The 20,101-nt window shown below is 47.2% G+C and overlaps 1 protein-coding gene across 1 annotated transcript in view; it reads left to right on the forward strand.

Moving 5' to 3' along the window:
- The window catches only part of LOC148042203 (pre-mRNA-processing factor 6-like), a 42,268-nt gene extending 22,490 nt beyond the window's left edge, over positions 1-19,778 (forward strand). The window contains 10 exon segments of the mRNA XM_087703189.1: positions 1,092-1,310; positions 3,023-3,145; positions 3,988-4,109; positions 5,506-5,644; positions 6,577-6,696; positions 9,066-9,242; positions 11,874-12,007; positions 14,523-14,614; positions 15,415-15,529; positions 19,532-19,778. Coding sequence (XP_087559315.1) covers positions 1,092-1,310; positions 3,023-3,145; positions 3,988-4,109; positions 5,506-5,644; positions 6,577-6,696; positions 9,066-9,242; positions 11,874-12,007; positions 14,523-14,614; positions 15,415-15,529; positions 19,532-19,763 — 1,473 coding nt within the window. The 3' untranslated portion in view covers positions 19,764-19,778.
- The last annotated feature ends 323 nt before the right edge of the window (positions 19,779-20,101 follow it).

The following is a 20,101-nucleotide window of genomic DNA, read 5'->3' on the forward strand; positions in this document are numbered from 1 at the left end:
CCAATCTTGCCCAGAAACTGGCAACGTGAATTGCCTTCTGTCGTGCTACCGTGAGGTCTTAAGGACACAAAGGACGCATTTTGGATCACTTGGCCACAAGTTTGTTGCAACAATCATCAGTGTGAAAAACTTGTGTCATTTTTTTTCTCCTGTGTCCCTAGTAATAGTAAGAAATGCAATACAATAGCAGAGTTGGAAGGGACTTTGGAGGTCTTCTAGTCCAACCCCCTGCCTAGGCAGGAATCCCTATACCGTTCCAGACAAATGCCTATCCAACATCTTCTTAAAGACTTCCAGTGTTGGGGCATTCACAACTTCTGGAGGCAACTTCTGTTCCACTGATTCATTGTTTTTACTGTCAGGAAATTTCTCCTCAGTTCTAAGTTGCTTCTCTCCTTGATTAGTTTCCATTAGTTTTTTTTTTTTTTGTTTTGTTTTTGTAGCTTCGAAAGGTCCCTAAACAAATGGTTGCAAAGAGAGTGGTATTCAGCCGGTTCGGACTGGTTTGAGCAAACCGGTAGTAGCGATCGCGGACGGGCCTGCCCACTCACCCCGACTCTACGTCCTCCTACTTAGCCACGTTTTTGAGGCCGGGCACATGCGCAGAAGGCATGTGTGAGCGAAGCGCATGCATGGAAGGCAGGGTGCATGCGCGGAAGATGCACATGTATATGAAGTGAGCGTGCGCGCGGGGCAGCTAGTGGTAAAAATACCGTATTTTTTGAAGTATAAGACGCACCTTTCCCCCCTACAAGAGCGTGGAAATGTTGGTGCGTCTTATACATCAAATACAGCTATTTTTGACCTCATGAAACCCGCCCCTGCACCCCATTTTTGCAAAAAACACCCCGTTTTTTGCAAAAACGGAGGCTTTTTTTGCCTTGCCTCAGCCCCCAGCAGCACTCTGCAGGCTACAGCAAGGCTGGGGCAAGGCAAAACCTCCCCCCCCCCCTTACTTACCTCTTCGAAATCCTGGTACATCTGATACACAGGTGCGTCTTATAGTCTGAAAAATATGGTAAGTGAATCATCTTGCTATGAGGCCGTTGGGTAGCCCTCACATCAAACTCTTTTCATTTCCTTTGTTCCAGCTGTGGCTCGCCCTGGCCAGGCTCGAGACCTACGAAAATGCTCGCAAGGTCTTAAACAAAGCCCGTGAGAACATCCCGACCGACCGGCACATCTGGATTACAGCTGCCAAGCTTGAGGAGGCCAACGGGAACACTCAGATGGTGGAGAAGATCATCGACCGAGCCATCACCTCCTTGAGGGCTAATGGGGTGGAAATCAACCGAGAACAGTGGATCCAGGTACCTGCCAAGGGGGATTTTTCTCTCTTTCAAAGCCTGACTTTTCTAACCTGGTGTCTTCCAGGCCTTTTGAAGTGAGGGGTCCCAAATTATCCCAAGACACCAGGTCTGGGAAAAGCTGTTTTAGATCATTATTTTTAATCACCGTATTTTTCGGAGTATAAGACGCACCTTTTTCCCTCAAAAGAGAGGCTGAAAATCTGGGTGCGTCTTACACACCGAATACAGCATTTTTGTTGCCTCCCGAAGCTTCACCCCTTCACCAAAATGGCTGTGCATGCCCTTATGGAGGCTTCCAGAAAGCTCCTAGGAGCTGGGAGGACAGAAATTAGCAAAAAAGGGCTGTTCCCCTCCCCCCAGCCCCCAGCAGCACACTATAAGCCTCCATAAAGCTATGCATGCTGATTTTTGCTCATTTTTGACCCCCCCCCCCGAGCACTCTGCAAGCACAGCCCCCCCCCCCCCCCGGCTATTCATGCCTTTTGTTTGAAAAAAAATGTGCCCGTTTTGGGGAGGGTTGCAAAGTGTAAAAACGTTTTTTTCCCTTTTGGAAAGCTCTTTAACTGATTGATGAGAATTACATTGATCAAGTGCTGTGCCAGCAAAAACCAAGTCTTAGGTGCTGCAGATTGTCAGCGATTTCCTTCTCCAGCACATGGATAAATACACCTGGAAACATCTACCTACCTACTCTCTCTCTCTCTCCCTACCTACCTACTGTATTTCTCTTTCTATTTTTCTCTTATCTATCCCTCTACCTATCTACCCTCTCTCTCTACCTACCTACCTACTGTATTTCTCTCTCTCTATCCCTCTACCTATCTACTGTATTTCTCTCTCTTTCTATTTCTCTCTTATCTATCCCTCTACCTACCTACCTTCTACTGTATTTCTCTTTCTCTCTTTCTATTTCTCTCTCTCTCTATCCCTCTACCTATCTACCTACCTACACACCCACTCTCTCTCCCTACCTCTCTACTGTATTTATCTCTATATATCTCTCTTTCTATGTCTCTCTCTCTATCCACCTACCTAAACACTCTCTCTCCCTACCTACGTATTTCTCTCTCTTTCTTTCTCTCCTTCTCTATCCCTCTACCTGCCTACTTTTTTACTCTTCAAAATCTTGGTGCGTCTTATACGGCATGTCTTATACTCCGAAAAATACATCTTATACTCCGAAAAATACGGTATTCATTTCTTTTTACCTTGCCTTTGTTATTTTTATACCTAATTGAAGGAAGTGAAGATGCCTAATACTCCTTCCGCCTCCTGTTTTCCCCCCACAACCACCCTGTGAGGTGGGTTGGGCTGAGAGAGAGAGAGGGACTGGCCCAAAGTCCAGTCACTGTAATTTAACCTCTTTAGATATTTAACTAAGCATATCAGACAGGGGTCTCCATCCTTGGCGACTTTAAGGCTTGTTCACTTCAACTCCCAGAATTCCTCAGCCCGCAAGAGGAATTCTGGGAGTTGAAGTCCACAAGTCTTAAAGTTGCCACGGGCGGAGACCCCTGTTCTAAGATGCTTGGCTTTTCACCTCTGCTTGGGTGAAAATGCAGTGGGAAGGGGGCAGAGCAACCAGTTACGGGCCTTGCCAGATTAGGGGCAGTGGGGAAGCTTTCCTGACGGTGAGACAAGGGTGTGTTTTTTGTGCGGAATTGCCCCTTTGTTGTCCTCAACTGAGGCCACATCGGAATGAATTTTTCCAGGATGCCGAAGAATGCGATAAAGCCGGAAGCGTGGCCACCTGCCAAGCTATCATGAGAGCGGTGATCGGGATCGGGATCGAAGAGGAAGATCGCAAGCACACCTGGATGGAAGATGCTGATAGTGTAAGTACAAGGCCTCAGGTGGGAAGCTGAGGACAGGACCAAGAGGTAGAATAAGAGGTGGGATGTCACAGCCTGCCTCACTTGTTCCTTCCAGAAGCCACGGTGGCCTAGTGGTTAGAATAGCAGTATTGCAGTAGACTTATATACCGCTTCACAGTACTTATACAAGCGGTTTACAGAGTCAGCCTATTCTCCTCCAACAATCTGCGCCCTCAGTTTACCCACCTTGGAAGGATGGAAGTCTAAGTCAAATCTTGAGCCTGTGAGATTCGAACTGCCAAATTGCAGGCAGCCGGCAGTCAGCAGAAGCAGCCGGCAGTACTGCACTCTAATCCCACTGCGCCACCATGGCTCTTCAATGCAGTATTGCAGGCTGCTCTGCTCACTGCCAGGAGTTCACTGCCTGGGAACAGGCTCCAGCTGTTCTTCTGCCACACTGATGTCCGACTCTGAAGGTAGCTGATAACTGTCGGACAGCCCTGGCCCCCTCTCTGCCTCCGACGCAGAGCCCTCATCAGAGCCTTCCCCAGTCTCCAGGACTGCCCATCTTCCTCCCCAACCTCCTCACTGTCCGAATCTGCTGGCCACTGGCGGGCCACAACAATAAATATGAACCAGTGGTCAAGCATCTGAATGTAAAATTACATGACCCTGGGGATGTTGCAGCTGTCATAAGTGTGAAAAAAACGGTCACGGGTCCCTTGTTTCGGTGCTGTTGGAGCTTCGAACGTTCCCTCAATGAACCGTTGTAAGTCAAGGACTGCCTCTATAAATCAGATTATGAGAGAGCTCACTGAAAACAGCTTCCGTGACCCGTGTTCTTTCTTTCCCCTCCCCTGTAGTGTGTGGCGCACAATGCCTTGGAGTGTGCCAGGGCAATTTACGCATACGCCTTGCAAGTTTTCCCCAGCAAGAAGAGCGTCTGGTTACGAGCGGCTTATTTTGAGAAGAATCACGGAACGAGGTACGTCCCCATGTGCCGTTTCACAAATATTCCTCCAGGAAGCTGGCTGTGGCAGTGGTTCCGGCAATGGCTTTCGCTTCACTTGTTCCCACTGGAGCAGAACAGGGGTGTTTTTCCTTTGGTTTTGTTTTTAAAAAGGCAAAAATGTTCCTGGCGAATTATGGCCTGTCCCTGTTGGGCCTTTGAAGCTTTCTCCACTGTCACTTTCTTGGCCCTTCTGGATGGCCAAAACAATCTCTTTTTGGACATCGCCCACAAGGTTCTGGACATGAAAAGGCCTCCTACGAATGCCTGTGGCGCACCTTTTAAAAATTGCACACAGGAAACCAATTTCATTGTATTTATTTTGTACAATGGCAATAAAGGCTATACTAATCTTTGATGTGCCAGCAGAATCGAGCCCCAAATTTCTCTTGCAAAGAGAAAAGTTGACACATTGCAAGGGGGAGAAACTAATATTGCTGCAATATTATCATCATTCAATCAGGGAGGATAATGTATATATATATATATACACACACATACACACATACACATACATACATACTCATCTGGCCTGTGGGCTGGGAGTTTAAATATTCTACTCCCCCTCCCCACCTGAAAAGAACTCTGTTCCAACTGCCAATTGCCTTATATTAACATGCTCTGATGCTACCCCTCTCCTAAATTGGAAGTGGGCGTGGCCAGCACGTTGACTCATCTGGCCTGCGGGCTGGGAGTTTAGACATTCTACTCCCCCTCCCCACCTGAAAAGAACTCTGTTCCAACTGCCAGTTGCCTTATATTAACACGTGCAGAGGTTACCCATCCGCTAAATTGGAAGTGGGTGTGGCCAGCACGTGACTCATCTGGCCTGCGGGCTGGGAGTTTAGACATTCTACTCCCCCTACCTACCTGAAAAGAACTCTGTTCCAACTGCCAATTGCCTTATATTAACATGCTCTGATGCTAAGGAGTTATCCATTCTACATTAATTTTCAAGCTTTTAAGTGTCAATGTATCAAGGCTGATCCTAACTACTCATTAATTTTCAAACTTAATTTATCAAGCCCGATCACATAGTTTTGTATCCAGGCAGGTGATAACTGTTGGACATCCCTAACCCCCTCTCTGCCTCTGACACAGAGCCCTCATCAGAGCCTCCCCCAGACTCCAGGACTGGCCCATGCTCCTCCCCAACCTCCTCACTGTCCGAATCTGCTGCCAGCTCTGATGGCCGCTGGCAGGTCACAGCACATAAGTCAATTTTTTCAGTGCTGTTGTACTCTTTGAACAGTCACTAAATGAACTTGTTGTAAGTAGGGGACTACCAGTATTGCCTCTTTAAATTAAAAATCATAGGTTAGATGTCCGGACGTTTGCATTCTAATCTCCTTGCGCTGCTGTCTACTTTCAGGGAATCTTTGGAAGCTCTCTTGCAAAGGGCGGTGGCTCACTGTCCCAAGGCTGAAGTCTTGTGGCTCATGGGGGCCAAATCCAAATGGTTGGCTGGAGACGTCCCTGCGGCCAGGAGCATCCTGGCGTTGGCTTTCCAGGTGAGCACGCACGGCGGCCTTCATTGGGGTCCTTCCCTTTTGTCGTGATCGCTTTAGAACATGGGGCAAAATATTTCTAGCAGTATTTCTCAGTCTTGGCAACTTGAAGATGTGTGTGAAGGTTCTGACAGATGCCCTAATTAACTCACGAGTCTCCGAGCCAAAGAGAAAACTATCTCGTTTTTCGGAATATAAGATGCACCTCTCCCCCCCAAAAGGGTGAAAATCTGGGTGCGTCTTATACACTGAATACAGCAGTTCCCCCCCCCCCCCAAAAAAACCCTGCCCTCTTTGCAAAATGGACATCCAGAGGGTTTGGGAGACTTGCAAAGTGCTCCTGGGGGCTGGGGAGGGAAAAAAACGAGGGAAAAACGGACTGTTTTTGCAGAGGTGTAGAGACAAAGGATGACCTTGGCTTTCTAGAAAGGATTTTGTTATGGCTACATAGCATCTAACTCCTTATTATTCCCCCTCCCAATTCCCCACTAATGAAACAGCATAGTAGAATAGAATATTAGTGGGCAGTCCAAAAGGAACTGGCTGTAGGCCTGACACTTAGATGTTACCTTAACAACTTTTAGGTTCTTGGTTAGGACCCGAACTGTTAAGTTTTTACCAGTCTCAGACTATGAATCGAAGTGAAGATTAAGTAAAGAAAGGAAGGAAGGAAGGAAGGAAGGAAGGAAGGAAGGAAGGAAGGAAGGAGATTAAATACATTTATATATTAAGCACCAAGGACCCCACAGTTCAGCCCTCCTCCTGCTTCCTAATCTGGTGCCTTAACCACTGGACCAAACTGGTTCTCGTGATACTCAGCACAAAGTGCCGTTAATAATAGAAGAAGTGGAGGATTCAGTCTGATGGCATACAATTGATGAAATGGGATTTTTCTGATCTCTTTTCCATTCTGCCTCTGCGACTTATATTTTCAGGCCAATCCCAACAGCGAAGAGATTTGGCTGGCTGCCGTGAAGTTGGAATCCGAAAACAACGAATATGAACGAGCGAGGCGTTTGTTGGCCAAGGCCCGTAGCAGCGCCCCAACGGCTAGAGTAAGTCCACTCTGCTTGGAGAACGCAAATCTGTTGAAAGGAACTCAGTCGTTAACGCATAAAGCTGTAGTTTTCAGCTCATGTATTTGGTTCAGTGTATGCCAATCTCTGCCTTTTCTAGCAGTATGGACTTCAACTCCCAGAATTCTTATCAATGGCCATGCTGTCATGTCTAAGGCGGGACTACAACTCACAGTCTCCTGGTGATTGGATTAAAGTCACCCAGATGGCTTTCATGCCTAAGGCGGGACTAGAATTCATAGTCACCTGGTGATTGGCCCAAAGTCTCCCAGCCGGCTTTCATGCCTAAGGCGGGACTAGAATTCATAGTCACCTGGTGATTGGCCCAAAGTCTCCCAGCCGGCTTTCATGCCTAAGGCGGGACTAGAATTCATAGTCACCTGGTGATTGGCCCAAAGTCTCCCAGCCGGCTTTCATGCCTAAGGCGGGACTAGAATTCATAGTCACCTGGTGATTGGCCCAAAGTCTCCCAGCCGGCTTTCATGCCTAAGGCGGGACTAGAATTCATAGTCACCTGGTGATTGGCCTCAAGTCTCCCAGCCGGCTTTCATGCCTAAGACGGGACTCGAACTCATAGTCACCTAGTGATTTGCCCAAAATCAACTAATTGGCTTCCATGGCTAAGGCAGGACTAGAACTCAAAGTTTCTAGTCTGTTACCTTAATCACTAGAGCAAATTAACTCCCATGCCATAACTATTACAATTAATTTGTTATTTTACAAGTTGGTAGTTCAATTTTTCTCATTTCCCCCCATAACATTGCTAAGTAGATAAAATCCATATCTATTGTTTATAATCTTACCATTTCTTTTCCTTTCTAAGAGCCCCGGGGTAGGTTAGGAGCAACTTGAAACAAGCTGCTATGCTATTACAGTCAGGGGTGGGCTTCAAACTTTTTAGCAACGGGTTCTCTGCCTGGTTGCTGGGTGGGCATGGCCATGGTGGGTGTGGCCTGGTCGGCTTCCTGCACCATGGGGGAGGGGGGCGTTTTCCCCCCGGGATCCAGAGGCTTTTCTCAAGCCTCCGGGAGGGTGAAAAGGGCTTCCCCAGGCTCCGGAGGCCCTCGAGAGGCCAGAAATGGGCCTTTTTCTGGCCTTCCTGAACTTTCAGTAGGCCCGTTTTTCACCCTCCCCAAACTTCCCATAGGCCCGTTTTTCATCCTCCCCAAACTTCCCGTAGGCCCGTTTTTCACCCTCCCCAAACTTCCCGTGGGCCCGTTTTTCACCCTCCCCAAACTTCCCGTGGGCCCGTTTTTCACCCTCCCCAAACTTCCAGTGGGCCCGTTTTTCATCCTCCCCAAACTTCCAGTGGGCCCGTTTTTCATCCTCCCCAAACTTCCCGTAGGCCCGTTTTTCACCCTCCCCAAACTTCCCGTGGGCCCGTTTTTCACCCTCCCCAAACTTCCAGTGGGCCCGTTTTTCATCCTCCCCAAACTTCCAGTGGGCCCGTTTTTCATCCTCCCCAAACTTCCAGTGGGCCCGTTTTTCACCCTCCCCAAACTTCCAGTGGGCCCGTTTTTCATCCTCCCCAAACTTCCCGTAGGCCCGTTTTTCACCCTCCCCAAACTTCCAGTGGGCCCGTTTTTCATCCTCCCCAAACTTCCCGTAGGCCCGTTTTTCACCCTCCCCAAACTTCCAGTGGGCCCGTTTTTTCATCCTCCCCAAACTTCCCGTAGGCCCGTTTTTCACCCTCCCCAAACTTCCAGTGGGCCCGTTTTTCACCCTCCCCAAACTTCCAGCGGGCCCGGTTTTCACCCTCCCCAAACTTCCAGTGGGCCCGTTTTTCACCCTCCCAAAACTTCCCGTAGCCCGTTTTTCACCCTCCCCAAACTTCCAGCGGGCCCGTTTTTCACCCTCCCCAAACTTCCAGCGGGCCCGTTTTTCACCCTCCCCAAACTTCCAGCGGGCCCGTTTTTCACCCTCCCCAAACTTCCAGCGGGCCCGTTTTTCACCCTCCCCAAACTTCCAGCGGGCCTGTTTTTCACCCTCCCCAAACTTCCAGTGGGCCCGTTTTTCATCCTCCCTGAGCCTCCGTGTGTGCCCTGCACTTAACCTGCATCCAAAACAGGCCGCATGGGGACTTCTGGGAGGGGCGGGGCGGGGTGGGGTGGGCATGGCCAGCCAGGAGTGGGATTTGGGGGTTCTCCGAACTGTACAGAATCTTAGCTAGAGGTTCTCCCGAATCCCTGTGAACCCCCAGCAGCCCGCCACTGATTACAGTCAGCGTAATTGAGTAGCGCAGTGGTTGTCCCGAAAACCTCCGGTGGGCATTTGGCTGGACCTAAAATGTCTTGGAAGGTGGGGATACTCCTGGATTTGTGTCGAAGGTCCTTGCTTCTTGTTCCCAGGTCTTTATGAAGTCCGTCAAACTCGAGTGGGTCCTCGGGAACATTGCCGCGGCGCAGGAACTCTGCGAGGAGGCCCTGAAGCATTATGAAGACTTCCCCAAGCTCTGGATGATGAAAGGGCAGATCGAAGAGCAGGAGGAGCTGATCGAAAAAGCCCGGGATGCTTATAACCAAGGAGTAAGTCTCTCTGTCTCAAAATGTATTTGTCTCTGTGTATGGGGTAGTAGAATAGAATAGAATTCTATCTGAGAGGGATCTTGGAGTCCTAGTGGACAACCATTTAAATAGGAGCCAGCCGTGCGCAGCAGCTGCCAAAAAAGCCAACGCAGTTCTAGGCTGCATCAACAGAGGGAGAGAATCAAGATCACGTGAAGTGATAATACCACTTTATAAGGCCTTGATAAGGCCACACTTGGAATATTTGCATTCAGTTTTGGTCTCCACGATGTAGAAAAGATGTAGAGACTCTAGAAAGAGTTCAGAGAAGAGCCACAAAGAGGATTAGGGGACTGGAGGCTAAAACATATGAAGAACGGTTGCAGGAACTGGGTATGTCTAGTTTAATAGAAAGAAGGACTAGGGGAGACAGGATAGCAGTGTTCTGATATCTCAGGGGTTGCCACAAAGAAGAGGGAGTCAAACTATTCTCCAAAGCACCCGAGGGCAGAACAAGAAGCAATGGACGGAAACTAATGAAGGAGAGAAGCAACTTAGAACTGAGGAGAAATTTCCTGACAGAATCAGTGGAACAACTTGCCTCCAGAAGTTGTGGGTACTTCATCACTGGAAGCTTTCCAGAAGAGATTGGACAACTATTTATGTGAATAGGTATATGTTTTCCTATAGGGGGTTGGAGTAGAAGACCTCTAAAGTCCCTTCCAACTCTGTTATTCTATATTCTTCAAAGGAAAATATTTACAAAACCTGTGCTTGATAGGCCAATTCACAATCACAAATGTAATTGCAAAAGCGCACTCCCAAATCACTATGTTTTGTAACAGAATAACAGAGTTTGAAGGGACCTTGGAGGTACAATACAATAGCAGAGTTGGAAGAGACCTTGGAGGTCTTCTAGTCCAACCCCCTGCTCAGTCAGGAAACCCTATACCTTTTCAGACAAATTGTTGTCCGACATCTTCTTAAAAACTTCCAGTGTTGGGGCATTCACAACTTCTGGAGGCAACTTCTGTTCCACTGATTAATTGTTCTCCCTGTCAGGAAATTTCTCCTCAGTTCTAAGTTGCTTCTCTCCTTGATTAGTTTCCACCCATTGCTTCTTGTTCTACACTCAGATGCCTTGGAGAATAGTTTGACTTCCCTCTTCTTTGTGGCAACCCCTGAGATATTGGAAGACTGCTATCATGTCACCCCTGGCCCTTCTTTTCATTAAACTAGACATAGCTAGTCCTTTAGCGAATGTAGCAGTCATAAAGCAAACACAGTGGTTATTGAGAGAACACCATGGTCATTAAGTGAAACCACTGCCCACAGTGAGCGAGTTTTATTTTTTTGCCAGAAAGTGGAAATAATAGACAGTCTCCTACATTGAAGAATCACTGCACTTATGAAGTTAGTAACATGATTGTTAAGCTTAGCTTCCCCAATGACTTTGCTCGTCCGAAGGTCGCAAAAGTTGATCACATGATCCCAAGAGTCTGCAACCGTCATACATCTGAGCCCGCGTCTGAATGTTGATCACATGACCATGGGGACCATGCAACTTATGAAAAATGGGCATAAGTCACTCCCCCGCCCCCCAGATCCCTTGTAACTTCTGTCACTAAACAAATGATGGAAATGTTCTGACCGAGGTTTCCCCAGCAGCATCAAGCCGAGTCCTCGTCCCGATTAATCCCTTTTATTTAATTTACAGTGAATTCCTCTCCAGCCAAGTCTTTCCTCTCCCACAGCCTTTCAAGATAGTTCCCAATTACTGACCTTTATCAGGCTTGGTGACTGCCAGGCCGATATCTTTCAGATGCCACAATACTTGGCAAGAATGCAGGAATGAACTAATGGTCTCCTGCGAACTCCATTCCCCTGTCGCTCCTCTCTTATTCCCTCTGGGAGGGGCCATTCACCATCCACCTGTGGCCTTACTCCCAAGTCAACCTCTGTTCCTTAGTTGTTCCCTTCGTCTGGCCACTCTGCACATGCGCTCACTGGGAAGAAGCTCGAGGTTCGAGGTTCATTTTATTTATATGCCGCCCTATTCCCAGCGGGACTCAGGGTGGCGCACAAACCCAAGGAGGGGAAGGGAAACACAAAAACTACAACGAAAAATACAGGGCATTTAAAACAACCAACAGCCGCACAGTTCGAGAGGGGAAGGGAACTCATCGACCCCAGGCCTGCCGACATAGCCAGGTTTTAATCGCTTTTCAGAAGTCCTGGAGAGAGGTGAGGGTCCGAATCTCTGCGGGGAGCTCGTTCCAAAGGGCCGGAGCCGCCACAGAGAAGGCCCTCCCCCAGGTAGTGGCCAGATGACATTCGCTAGTGGACGGAACCCGGAGGAGGCCTAATCTGTGTGATCGTATGGGTCTTTGGGAGGTAAACAGCTCCAGCTGTTCGTCTGCCCCACTGATGTCTGACTCTGAAGGCAGTTGATATCTGGCATACGGCTCTGGCCCCCTCTCTTCCTCTGACATAGAGCCCTCCTCAGAGCCTCCCCCAGACTCCAGGACTGGCCCAGGTTCCTCCTCAACCTCCTCACTGCCCGAATCTGCTGCCAGCTCTGCTGGCCAGCCACAACAGGTAAGTCAAGAACTCCCTGTACAACATTTTCCCTCCGTCTTTGCTTCCCAACAGCTGAAAAAATGCCCTGGTTCCATCCCCCTTTGGCTCCTGCTCTCCAGGCTGGAGGAGAAAGTCGGTCAGCTCACCCGGGCCAGAGCCATCCTGGAGAAATCTCGTCTGAAGAATCCCAAGAACCAAGATTTGTGGTAAGGAGGAAAGTCTTATCAATGAAGCCGTGGCAGACGCTCTTTGAATGAAATGCAATAATAGATGATTAACGGAGGGCTTTGAAGTTTAACTTTCATGTTGATTGACCTGTGAAGGAGTCCCTTTTACTCCGCTGGTTGTTGTTGACTCTCGGGCAGGGGTCTCCAACCTTGGCAACTTTAAACCTGGCGGACTGAAAACAGTTTACAAAAGCTAAAACTGTTTTTCAAACTTGACCCCTTTAAGATGGGTGGACTTCAACTCCCAGAATTCCCTAGCCAGCATTGCTGGCTGGGGAATTCTGGGAGTTGAAGTCCTCCAGGCTTAAAGTTGCCAAAGTTGGAGACCCCTGCTCTAGGGGACATGTTGTGGCCCAGCAGGAGCCGTTGGAGCTGCAAACAGACTCTGATAGCGAGGGACCCTATGAGTCGGCTCTGGAAGATGTGGAGGACCCTGGACAGGGTTCAGACCCTGAACAGGGACCAGAGAGGCTGGTTGGCTACCAGGAGGCGCATGAGCCATGGAGCAGCGGTGAAAGCCAAAGGGAGTTGGTCCCTGACGTCAGGCAAAGACGGGCAGATCAGCGCCGACAGCAACTACGGAGATATAGAAGATAATTGGGGCCAGGTGGTTGTGATTAGGCTCCTCCCAAGAGAGTATATAAGAAGAGACTTTGGGAGGAGGCTGTTTGCAGGACTCAACTATTATACTAAAGCTGGAGAAGCTCTGGTGTGTATTTCTTACCTGTGGAAGTCTGGGTTGCTGCCAAAGTCTTGTCGGTGTGTTAATTTACTGTGAACAAATTGTCTAGCAGTAATCTTGTGTCGGCGTGACTCACCGTACGGAGGGGGGTCAGAACAGGGACAGTACTCATCTCTGTTTTAAGGCCATTGAGCCGGCCCTGTCCAAAGACAGTCATGTGGCCAGCACGATGTCGCAGAATGCTGTTACTTTACCACGAAAGTGATGCCTATTTATCTACTCTCATTTGCATTCTTCTGAACTGCTAGGTTGGCAGGAGCTGAGCTGAGGATGGGAGCTGACACCGTCTCATGGAGCTCGGGTCTCGAACCCAGGCAGTCAGCTTTCAAGCTGATAAACTCATTACATTTATAGTGGATAGAGGACAGGCCTAGTTGGTTGTTAACTAGATGGAAAAGTTGATAAATTGTGAGTCTACTTTGCAAGGGGGAGAAACTAATGGAGCTGCAATATGATATATCATTATTCAGCCAGGGAGAATAATATATGTATATGTGTCTTTGGCCCTTTTAATGCATATTTTTTTAATGTTTTGTCTACTTTTTGGGGGGTAAATCAATCAATCAATCTATCTATTATCTCTCTCTCACTCTCTGTCTCTATCTATCTATCTATCTATCTATCTATCTATCTATCTATCTATCTATCTATCTATCTATCTCTATCTCTATCTCTATCTCTATCTCTATCTATCATCTATCTATATCTATATCTATATCTCTATCTATCTATCTATCTATCTATCTATCTATCTATCTATCTATCTATCTATCTATATCTATCTATCTATCTATCTATCTATTTATATCTATCTATCTATCTCTATCTCTATCTATCTATCTATCTATCTATTTATATCTATCTATCTATCTATCTATCTATCTATCTATCTATCTATCTATCTATCTATCTATCTACATACGTACACATTTTTCCAATTTGTGTGAAATCTGGATAAAATGCTTAGGTAGCTCTCGACTTACGACTACAATTGAGCCCAACATTTCTGTTGTTAAGTGAGACACTTGTGAAGTGAGATTTGTCCCATGTCACGACCTTTTTTTGCCACAGTCATTAAGTGGATCACTGCAGTTGTTAAGTTAGTCACATGGTTGTTAATTGAATCCGGTTTCCCCATGGACTTTGCTCGTTGGAAGGTCGCAAAAGGGGATCACGTGACCCGTCGTAAGTCACGTGCGGCCCATCGTAAGTCTGACTCAGTTGCCAAGCGTCTGAATTTTGATCGCATGATCACGGGGAATGCTGCCACGGGCGTAAGTGTGAAAAATGCTCATAAGTCACTTTTTTGAATTGCAATAACTTCAAACGGTCGCTAAACGAACTGCTGTAAGTCGAAGACTACCTGTAGCAATAGCAATAGCAATAGCAGTTAGACTTATATACCGCTTCATAGGGCTTTCAGCCCTCTCTAAGCGGTTTACAGAGTTAGCATATTGCCCCCAACAACAATCTGGGTCCTCATTTCACCCACCTCGGAAGGATGGAAGGCTGAGTCAACCCGGAGCCGGTGAGATTTGAACCGCCGAACTGCAAGTAACAGTCAGCTGAAGTGGCCTGCAGTACTGCACCCTAACCACTGCGCCACCTCGGCTCATACCTGTAAAATAAAGTGCTAAAGCAAAAAAAAAAAAAAAAAAAAAAAAGAAGGAAGGAAACCTTATGGAGGTTGGCCAAAAGCCTTGCTCTCTTCCACCTTTGCTAGCTAAAACCTGGTGCTTCGTCCTTCTGTAGGCTGGAATCGGTGCGGTTGGAGTACAGAGCTGGGCTGAAGAACATCGCAAACACCTTGATGGCCAAAGCACTGCAGGAGTGTCCCAATTCAGGTACGGAAAACTCTCTTCTACTCTACTCTACTCTACTCTACTCTACTCTACTCTACTCTACTCTACTCTACTCTACTCTACTCTACTCTACTCTACTCTACTCTACTCTACTCTACTCTACTCTACTCTACTCCTTATTCCATTCCATTCCATTATACTCTATTCTATTATATTTTCTATTCTAATTCTATATTCTAATTCTATTCTGCTCTATTCTATAATACTCTACTCCTTACTCCATTCCATTCTATTATACGCTACTGTCTATTCTATTTTCTCTTCTAATTCTACATTCTATATTCTATATTCTAATTCTAATTCTATTCTACTCCACTCTACTCTACCCTACCCTACTCTACTCTACTCTATTCCTTACTCCATTCCATTCAATTATACTCTTCTCTACTCTATTATATTTTCTATTCTAATTCTATTCCACTCTACTCCACTCTACAATACTCTACAATACTTTACAATACTCTACTCTACAATACTCTATTCTATTCCTTATTCTATTCCATTCCATTATACTCTACTCTCTTCTATTTTCAATTCTAATTCTATATTCATAGTCTACTCTACTCTACTCAATTCCTTTTCCATTTTAAAAGAAAAGTACAGGTAGTTCTCAACATAGCACCACAATGGGGCCCTGCCTATTACAATTATAGGTTGTATCGATTGTAAAAGATGCCGTGGCCGACAAATTACTATTCCCTTGACCGTGGCTAACCGGATGGGGCAAATTCCCCATGACCCCTCCTGGGTCAGTTTTGACTTCTGCCTCTTCTGCCTTTCAGGAATTCTGTGGTCGGAAGCCATCTTTTTAGAAGCCAGACCTCAACGTAAGACCAAGAGCGTGGACGCCCTGAAGAAGTGTGAACACGATCCTCACGTCCTCCTGGCCGTAGCCAAGTAAGTCATCATGCCTGCTTGACTTACTTGACTTAAGTCTTTAGCGTCGGTACGGCATCGCCAATCCCTTTGCTGTAGAGTCGCATGCATCCTGAACCATCGCCACCCATTGTTTGCGATTTTGAGCGGCAGTTTTGCCATCTCGTATGGTAAAATGGATTCGCGAGAGGTCTTCTTCAATCAGCTTCATCCATGTTTTCCGTGGGGCGTTCTTATGCACCTTCCAGGTTTTGGGCACGGGTGCTTCAATGGTTATTTTGGGCCAGGAGTTGCTGTTCATTCTCCAAACGTGCCCTGCCCGTCGCATTCGGTTGCGCCTTACAAGTGTTTCGATGGTTGGTTGGTTCAGGCACAGTTTCCGTATATAGTCATTTGTTTTCCGATCATGTAGACTGAGCCCGCTTATGGTGCGTAGGCATCGCATTTGGAACACCTCCAATTTTTGTAGTTGAGCTTTTGTAAAGGTCCATGATTCAGATGAATAGAGGAGTATTGGTATGATCAAAGCATTAAATATTTTCATTTTTGTGGGCCTGGATATTTGTTGGGACGACCACAGTCGAAAGTATAATTCGAAAGAATTATAATTCTTTCGAATTATATAAAGAAAATATAATTCGAAAGAATTGCCCAGCTTTCCTACACAGTGCAGCTGGTTGGGCCACTTTACTGTTTCTCAGCCATGCCAACTGGAAGATGTCTGGACTTCAACGACTAGCAATTGCTGGCTGGGGAATTCTGGGAGTTGAAGTCCACGTGTAAGAGATTAACAGAGTTAGAAGGGACCCTGTAGGTTATCTAGCCCAACCCCCCACCCAAGCAGGAGGCCCTACACCATTTCTGACAGATGGCAGTCCAGTCTCTTCTTGAAAGCCTCCAGTGATGAAGCTCCCACAACTTCTGAAGGCAACTTCTGTTCCATGGGTTGACTGTTCTCACTGTCAGGAAATTCCTCCTTGATCAGTTTCCCTCCATTATTCCTTGTCTGGCCTTCCAGGTGCTTTGGAAAGCAGCTTAACCCCCTCCTCTCCGTGGCAGCCCCTCAAATATTGGAAGACTGCTTTCCTGTCTCCCCTGGTCCTTCTCTTCACTAGACCAGCCATGCCCAGTTCCTGCAACTGTTCTTCATATGTTTTAGCCTCCAATCCCCTAAACATCCTGGTTGCTCTTCTCTGCACTTTTTCTAGAGTCTCAACCTCTTTTTTTATAATGCGGTGACCAAAACTGGATGCAGTACTCTAGGTGTGGCTTTATAGAGTGGTATTAGCACCTCACTTGGTCTTGATTGTATCCCTTTTGTTAATGTAAATTGGGATTCTGTTGGCTTTTTTGGCTGCCGCTGCACACTGCTGACTCATATTTAGCTAGTTGTCCACTAAGACTGCAAGATGCCTCTCCCAGTCATTGCTATTAAGCCTGGTTTCACCCAATCTGTATTTGGTTTTGGATTTTTTTTGCCTAAGTGTAAGACTTTTCATTTCTCTACGTTGAATTTCATTTTGTTAGATAAGGCCCAGGGTTCAAGTCTGTCAAGATCCATCTGGATCTTGAGCCTATCTTCTAGGGCAGTGTTTCTCAACCTTGGCAACTTGAAGATGTCCGGATATCAACTCCCAGAATTCCCCAGCCAGCATTCGCTGGCTGGGGAATTCTGGGAGTTGAAGTCCGGACATCTTCAAGTTGCCAAGGTTGAGAAACACTGTTCTAGAGTGTTGGCTATTCCTGCCAGCTTAGTATCATCAATCTTCCAGTTGTCAAGGTTGAGAGACACTGTAAGAGATGAAAGTAAGCACGGGATAATTTAACACTAATTTTTTTTTGGTAGTTTTTGCTGTTCTTCAGTTTAGTGTTCAGTTCTCTCTTCTCCATACGGAATCAGAAGGAACGGAGTTTGCGAGGCGGGGGAAAGAGAGAGAGAGGGGAGAGAGAGAGAGAAAGAAAATAAGAAAGAGAAAGAGAGAGAGAGAAAGAAAGAAAGAAAGAAAGAAAAAGAAAGAAAGAAAGGCTGTTTTACTATTTTGAAGACAAAAGAGAAGACAACACACAGGGCCCTTGGTCACTCTACCCATCCTTCTTCCTTTTCTGTGGATGAAAATGAAATAAAATAAAAATGCACACCAGGCAGCCTTTCGAAGGGGAAAGGCTGCAGGGAAGGAAGGAAAAGGTGAGGTGGATTATTTTGAGAGAAGGAATCAGGCCATGTTGTGTAACACCTTTTATTAAAAAGGCAGCTCACGAAAGCTTCAGTGGGAGGGAAGGGGTTTTTTTTTTCCCCCTTCAAGGGGTTGGACTAGAAGTCCTCCAAGGTCCCTTTCAACTCTATGTATGTTTTTTGCTGAGGGGAAAAAATAAAAAACAAAAGGCAAAAGATGCTGAGACTCTAGAAAGAGTGCAGAGAAGAGCAACAAGGAGAATGAGGGGACTGGAGACTAAAACATATGAAGAACGGTTGCAGGAACTGGGTATGCCTAGTTTAATGAAAAGAAGGACTAGGGGAGACATGATAGCAGTCTTTCAATATCTCAGGGGTTGCCACAAAGAAGAGAAAGTCAAGCTATTCTCCAAGGCACCTGAGGGCAAGACAAGAAGCAATGGGTGGAAACTAATCCAGGAGAGAAGCAGCTTAGAACTGAGGAGAAATTTCCTGATAGTTAGAACAATTAATCAGTGGAACAAAAGTTGCCTCCAGAAGTTGTGAATGCTCCAATGCTGGAAGTCTTTAAGGAGATGTTGGACAGCCATTTGTCTGAAACGGTATAGGGTTTCCTGCCTAGGCAGGGGGTTGGACTAGAAGACCTCCAAGGTCCCTTCCAACTCTGCTATTTTATTGTATTGTGTTGTATTGAATTGGGAGTAAGGCTACACATACAATACAATAGCAGAGTTGGAAGGGACCTTGGAGGTCTTCTAGTCCAACCTTTTGCCAAAAAGGTCATGCGGAAACGTGACTTGTCGATGCTGCGCTCTGGAAAAGCCAAACGCCTGGCTTCTAGCGTACCCAACAATCAGCTGGCTGATGCACATGCGCATACTGGTTTTTGGCACTGCCACACGCGCAAATGGATCGTGCTCTGGAAAAGCAGAGCACCTGGTTTCCGGCACGGATGCACACCTGACACTCAGCTGGCCGGCACGTATGCACATGCCTGTTTTCGGCATTGCCACGCGTTCCGAAGGACAGCTGATCGTCGTCCGCACATACACGCCAGACGCCCGGGAGACAAACAGGGCAAGGCCACGCGTGCCGGGTGACATATCTTCGTATGCCACTTTGGGCAGGCGTGCTGTAGGTTTGCCATTACGGGTACAAGGGTACAAGGGTACAAGGTGGCGCAGTGGTTAAATGCAGCACTGCAGGCTACTGCTAGATCAGCAGGTCAGCGGTTCAAATCTCACCGGCTCAGGGTTGACTCAGCCTTCCATCCTTCCGAGGTGGGTAAAATGAGGACCCAGATTGTTGGGGGCAATATGCTGACTCTCTGTAAACCGCTTAGAGAGGCCTGAAAGGCCTATGAAGTGGTATATAAGTCTACTGCTATTGCTATTGCTGTCTGAGCAGGGGGTTGGGCTAGAAGACCTCCAAGGTCCCTTCCGACTCTGCTATTCTGCTCCACCGTCCTGTGTTCAGAGAGGCCCTTGTTACATTTCTGTTGGCTCAGAGCAGATTTTTATTATTTTTTGTTCGCAATTAAGCCTGAGTGGATCCTTTAGTCCTTTCCGTTCGGCTGGGGAACATTCCGGAGCATGCCGTGGGGTGCTTGGGGTAATGCCAGGGAGTCCCTCTTCGTTACCGTCCCTGACATCAGAACAGCACTCGTGGTCCTTTCCCATTATTTTAATGGGCACTCAATGTGCTCTCCGATCTCCTCCCGGCCCAGATCGACTTTGGGGGGGGGGGGGAATGGAACAAATAAATGGATATAAATAAGCAAAATGGGGTTGTTTTGACCAGAAAAGATGTTCCTGGTCTCCTTATCTTGTCTTCTCCTTCCTTCCTTCCAGGTTGTTCTGGAGCGAACGTAAAATAACCAAGGCTCGGGAATGGTTCCATCGGACCGTGAAGATCGATTCGGACTTGGGAGATGCTTGGGCGTTCTTTTATAAATTTGAGCTTCAGCACGGCACCGAGGTAAGGAAAAGGCGGAGTAACTCTAACCAGGGACTTTATGGAGAGACTGTGCTCATCGGGGAGAGCTGGCTAGGTGACTTTGGGCCAATCACCAGGAGATGGTGAGTTCTAGTCCCGCCTTAGGCATGAAAGCTAGTTGGCTGGTTTTGGGCCAGTCACCAGGTGACAATGAGTTCTAGTCCCGCCTTAGGCATGGAAGCCAGCTTGGTGACTTTGGGCCAATCACCAGGAGATGGTGAGTTCTAGTACCGCCTTATTTTGGGTAATTGGCCAAGACAGTGGGAGTTCTAGTCCCGCCTTAGGCATGAAACCTAGTTGGCTGACTTTGGGCCAGTCACCAGGTGACAGTGAGTTCTAGTCCCCGCCTTAGGCATGGAAGCCAGATGGGTAAACTAGCCAGTCACTCACTCATAGCCCAACCTACCTCACAGGGTGGTTGTTGT

This window comes from Thamnophis sirtalis, unplaced genomic scaffold (genome assembly GCF_051295495.1).
Source record: "Thamnophis sirtalis isolate CommonGarterSnake01/CBP01778 unplaced genomic scaffold, rThaSir2_p1.2 scaffold_62, whole genome shotgun sequence".
Taxonomy (NCBI): domain Eukaryota; kingdom Metazoa; phylum Chordata; class Lepidosauria; order Squamata; family Natricidae; genus Thamnophis; species Thamnophis sirtalis.